This window comes from Dasypus novemcinctus, chromosome 8 (genome assembly GCF_030445035.2).
Source record: "Dasypus novemcinctus isolate mDasNov1 chromosome 8, mDasNov1.1.hap2, whole genome shotgun sequence".
In the NCBI taxonomy this organism is placed as follows: Eukaryota; Metazoa; Chordata; class Mammalia; order Cingulata; family Dasypodidae; genus Dasypus; species Dasypus novemcinctus.
Window position 1 is genome coordinate 39,904,808 of NC_080680.1, and position 6,000 is coordinate 39,910,807.

At 40.1% G+C, this 6,000-nt stretch overlaps 1 protein-coding gene across 1 annotated transcript in view; it reads right to left on the minus strand.

Annotated features, from left to right (window-relative positions):
• Window positions 1-5,695, minus strand: part of CFAP95 (cilia and flagella associated protein 95) — a 121,443-nt gene extending 115,748 nt beyond the window's left edge. The window contains exon 1 of the mRNA XM_004454746.3: window positions 5,460-5,695. Coding sequence (XP_004454803.1) covers window positions 5,460-5,611 — 152 coding nt within the window. The 5' untranslated portion in view covers window positions 5,612-5,695. The remainder of the gene's footprint in view (window positions 1-5,459) is intronic.
• Window positions 5,696-6,000: the final 305 nt, after the last annotated feature.

The following is a 6,000-nucleotide window of genomic DNA, read 5'->3' on the forward strand; positions in this document are numbered from 1 at the left end:
TGTATTGCGTTAAGTTGTTTAAAATATATATAAAACAAGGAATAAACTTTAACATTGTCAAACTCTTGTGCATTCGAACCAGGCCTTGTATACATTACAGGTGGCCTCTCCATGTGAGTTATTGGCTAGGCTGGTCACTGACCTCTCAATTAAAAATATGTGCTATATCAGTCTCTGGTTCTGCTCCTGAAGTCGATGGAAACTATATTGCAGTTTCAAGCTCCTGCAGCCAATAATGACTCGGTACAGCCAAGTGTACAATGGATATCGCCTCCAGACTGGCACTGTTCCATGGTGCCAGAGAGCACTATGCACCAGGCTAGTAGAATACTGGAAAATCTCTGGAATACTGGAAGGATGCTGCAACTTGCTCACTGCGTTGAAGAACATGCTAAGTGGAGCCATGATACCAGGAGACTGTAAGTAAAACTTAAACACAATTGGCATTATGGCCTGCTCTCATGGAGAGATAACATGTAAAGTATTACAAACCTGAAACTCAAAACTAATAATGGCAACTCTGAATCCTTATGCATTAAGTAATACATTAGTTAATATTAAGTGCTGTACTTTTATCCTGTACTAAATATATGCCTAATAATTGTAATGTTAGCTTTTCTATTTTGGATCAAGTGCAGAAGTATATTAGACATGTTAAATTCCTGGTAAAATCATTTTCTAAACAGTTAATAACATGTCTATAGAATAAGGTGGCAGTCTCAGCCAGTCTCAGTTAGCAAAAGTGAGGCTTGCTTGCTGATGGTGAGTCACCTATTGAACAAGTCAAAATTGCTAGAAATTGTACAATGAAAACCAAGGTGTAAAAATCTTTATTCTGTAGTTCTGATCACTCCCACAGGTGAAAACTAAGAGTATTTCCAAATTAGTGTTCTAATCCTGAGTGAAGCCAGTTGCCCAAGGAGTACCAGTTCACCAGGAGCATCTGACAGAGCGAATGAGTGTCAATCATTGAACAGCTTGGAATGTGTCTTCAGACAAAGCTAAGTGTCTGTTGCAATTTCTCTCTAAAGATGGATAACTTAAAAAAGAATATATATGCTGTTCCCACCAGCTTTTAAGGAATGCCATCTTTATAGGCACCTAACCTTGTCTACCTCTGTAATCCAATGTGTCCTCTTTTAAAAACAGGTATTCCAAAATTTTAATTAAGTTTGTTTCTTTCAGAGTGAACATCTTATTAACCATATGAAAACTTCATCCAACTTCGTACAGAATGCCAGATCCATCTTCCTCCAGTTAGAATAAATTAAAGAGTTTTACACCTTATTAGGCAATGACTACAGCCCATGGCCAGCAGGAAGCAGTTACAGAAAAGAGATCGTCTCCCTTCAGCACCCCTTTTAAATTAAAGGTGTAAACTCTTTAAAAGTAAAATAAAAGTAATAGATGGATCTGGAACCTGACTGGAAATCCACATGAGTGCCAGTGGCAGCAGAATAACTGCGGGAGGCCCCTGCCCAAGATTCTGCTGTCCAGAATGAAAAGTTCTAAACTTCTAAAAACGGTCCTGGATGCTGTACTAAAGACTGATAAATAATCAGTCAAGACAACAAACAGCCATCCACCTCATAGCTCCAACAATAATTATGCCAAAGCTTAGCAAGTAAACTTTGACAAAAGGGGGGAATGATGTGGGCTATGGGTGGAAGGCTCTTTGTCTCTTCAGAGATAACTAAGTTGTTTAACTAAGTTGTTTGACTTGTGGGTGTGGAACGGTGGGGGGCTGCAGTCCTGCCCTTGGGGACTAGCAGCAGCTCCAGTCCCAGGAAATGTTTAACAATGCGGGGGCTATAAACTTTAAGTATTTAGGGGAAATGCAAAAACCAAATATGCTAAAGGCTTATCTAGAATGTCTGGAGTCCATGCTAAAAGCTTACCTAAGATGTGGAAGATATATGCTAATTGAAGCCTATTGAGAACTGAAACAAAGGGACCATTTGGCCTTTCCTCTCTGTATAAAAGACGTTTGAAAATCTTGTTCGGGGCTCGGGATTCAAACTGAAAGCTCCCGAGTCCGGCCGGCCGTCAATAAACCATTTTTCCTTCTCAAAATCATTCCTGAGTCCTGGCCTCTCTATACTCAAATAATTGAACTTCTCTTAAATTCCACAACACCTCAAGTACATATAGACTGTTCAGACAGTACAATAGAGTGAAAGTGAAGAGCTTCACAGAAAGATTATGACCCCTCTCAAATAATTTTGTGTAAAAATCATTGGAACTATCATGTTCCCTACCCACAATTATCACATTTTATTTCTCTTCCTTCTTCCCCTTTCTCTTTATGTTTTTTGTTTTTTTATATTGTGGGAGTATTAAAAGAAAAAAAGATTAAGACGCCCAAGCTCTTTTATTCTGGGCTAAGGCAGGAAAGACAAGTAATTTTAAATTACAAATACGTAAGTTAACTGGAGTCCTTATACTCTGTATGTATCACCAAGGAGACCAAAGCATGAACTGTCTCCATGGAGATCTGAATGATTTTTTTTGCTTTAAATTATCATCACTCATTATTGGATATTGATTTGGCCAAGAAAGAGAGAAATAAAAATTATTTAATTAATTCCTATATAAGAACTAGCTTTATACAAGAATATTTACTAAGTTCAAATCTAAATTATTCTGCATCTAGCATTCCATTATTCCAATGAATAGAAGGACATCCCAAGAGAAAACTTCCCCTCAACTCAGAATTTCTGATGGAACTCTCTGATGCTCTGGCTCAGCAAATGCTATCAGAATGAATAAGGAATGATAATTTTTAGAAAAGGCATCTCATTCAGAAGCACTCTGGTATGAGGGTGATATGGTGCTTGGTTTATCACTCCAGCTGCAAGAAAGACATGACTCTTTGTTAATGCCTCATCCTGGGAGTGGACAACAGATATCCACTAACAACCATTCTGAGTATATCACTTTCTCATGTCCATTATATACAACTTTTCTGAATAGACATAGCAGGGTTATGTCAGAATTTCTCCTATAGTTTTACTTTGCAAACCTATCAAGTATAGTCAACTTAATTGATCAAATACTCAGATGGTGTGCTACAGATAGTAGGTGTTCATTGATTAAATTTGTTTAAATCTCTAAAAAAGTATTAAAAGTCAATAAAAGTTTTAATATATCATAAAATAAGTCAATATTCCCTAAACAAATATGAGCAAAATGCATAAAGCCAAAATGGTCAATGGCATTCATTTAGAATTTTATACTAATTGAATTTTTATGTATTTTTATTAGGACAGATCTTCATAACTGGTTGGATATGGAAGGAAAGCAATGATGCCAGCAGTCCAGAAGTTCAGGGAATGCAAGTGATTCTCACATTTTATCTACCAACCATGGAGAACACTATTTTCCCACGGTGCTGCTTCTTACCATTGCTTCCTCCATTGCACTTGCCTGTTCTTTCTTTTTTGTCCATCTATGGAGCTGGTCTTCTCCTTTCCAAGCTCTGCTTAGGAAATTGCAAACACATACACATACAACAACTACTCCCTAATCTTAGCTTTGCCTCTTATCTCTAATTTATACAAATCATATTTTATTGAATTACTTCATATCTTTCTCCTTTACTGGCCTATGAATTTCCTTGAGGTCAATAACTATGTCCTAAAACATATAATTTATATTTACTGTGCTGTGTGCTTCACGTGTTATACTTCATTTAATCTCATAATAATCCTATCATCATTTTACAATTGCAGAAACAGATAGGAAGCTGTCAAATCACTTTCCATATTACACAGTAGCAGGGCTACCTAGAGTTCAAGCTTTTAACCATTACAGAATACTAAATAAATAATATTAGCTACCACATATTGAATGCTCACTATGAGCCAGGCATGGTGCTAAGTGTTTTACACAGGTTATCTCATTGACCCCAAATTATCTACCTCTGTGTCCCCAATAGTGAACGGCACATAACTGAGGGCTTGTATTTCATTCTTCCTGCTCCCAAACCTTCTTTTGAAAACCAACAGCATGAGAGCCCCTACATTTCCAGCATTGGCCAAAATGACTTGAGATGCTCCACTACCCTTCTGCTCTCCCCAGGGTTCCTCACCTCCTTCTCATTTATGTTCTTCTGTGTTTTGCGATTGATGTCTATGATGTTCACAAGGCAATTTTTTCAAAGCAGTGGTAGTGCAGAGGAGAAAAAAAGCAACATCCCATTGAGAAGGATCTTTCTCATTAACAATAATTTCTAATGACCCGAATCCTTGTGAAGTAAGAAAATCAAGGAAGAGCTTGCTGGGGGCCATAAGGTAAGCCCTGGATAAGCCAAAAAGGGGATTTTCAGTTTCCTAATGTAGCTTTTGGTCTCAAATCTATACAATCTCTTACACTGAGTTCAAAATAAGCAGAGTCAGTTTTAGAGATGAGAAGTAGATGTTAAGGAGTAGACTTGTGGGACGATTTAGGGATTTTTCAGAGACAGAACCTTTCTCCCACTGATATATCATGGTTTTGCTTTTGATTGTGATATTTAATAAAACAAAAGATTCGCTAAGTAAATTCCAATCCCCAAGGCCTAAAGCAGTGGAAGTAAATCACATGTCTCCTGGGACCAGGCAAGAGCCTTATAGGAGTGAAGTTACAAGAGGGAGAGCAAGAGTAGTAATCAATGCTTAACTCCAGTATATTCATAGTTGCCAGGAGAAATAAGGCTCGCTTTTGCCAAACCTTTCAAGAGTTCAAGAGAAGATGAATTCCTGGATTTTTATATGAGATAAAAAATGTAGGCAACTAATTTATAAAAAAAGAATTTTAAACATTGTGTATGCCGAACAAACTATGTCTGTTGACTTTACTCAAGGAAAGACTCTGGTTTGCAATCTCTGCCCAAGAGTCCTAATAGCCTTGGGAATATTCAGAGGCTTCTTTCAAATCGCTCAGTGTGGGCCATCCCCAATTCCAAGAAATGGCAGTCCTGTAAGCCAGTCCTCTGAACAGACATCTCCCTCCAGCTGTGACCCTGGGTCTCTTAATGGGCCTTGTCTTTTATGAGTAAGTACTTCTTTCAGAACTGTGATATCCAGGTTTCTGCAAACACTTCCCCACTCCTTCCCCAGGGTGAAGGATCTGTGACCTCAGTGGCCAGGGAATTGACTGCAGCAGGTTTCTAGTGTGTACGGGGCTGCTTCCCGAGGGATTTTCTGTCTCCCCCCTCCTCCCTGCCCCCACCTCTCATTCCCACCCTCTCGGTCACTCCTTCCCCTGTTTCCTTTTTCTGCTTCCCCTCTCTCTCCTCCTAGTTCTCTGGTCTCATTCTCTTTCGTCTCTTTCTTATTTTTCCTTATTTCTCTTCTTTTCTTCCCCTCTTTCCTAATTCTTTTCTGTTTCCTTTCTCCTCTTCGCTCTTATTCCCTCTCCATTGCTCTCCTTTCCCATCCCCCTCTCCAGCATCCGGGAACTTCGGGGAACTGGCTCACCAGGAATACACCAACACTGGCTTGGAGTATTTCTTGTTATGGGAGCGGAGGGTAAGGGACCCCTTGCGCTCCAGCAAGTCCGTGGGTCCAAGTTCAAACCAGTATTGCCCACTGCTGCACCAGTCCCGGCAGGCGATGTCAGAACTCTCCATGGCCGCGCTCGAGAGACTTCAAGGATTTCCCTCTGTACCTCTCCTCCGCCCCACCCAACCAAGATTCGGCGTCTCCTCATCTCCTGAGCAACCGGGGGCGGGGTCAATAGAGGGGCGGGGCCAATGGAGGGGCGGATTCCCGCAAACCTAATCGCTAAACTGTAGTTACTGAAAGAAAACTACATTTCCCAGAATGCAATGAGGACTCTATCGTGCCACATAAATGACATAAGGGGGAGCTGCATGCTGGGATCTGTAGTTTCCACCGCCCTCGAGCCGGGAGTCGTTGGGCGGAGTTAAACAGGGGAAGGTGGGTCCTTCAAATTTGATCAAAGGCTAATTGGATTGCAAAATTCTTGAGCGTGGAGCGGTTCAATTCTGTGCTGTAC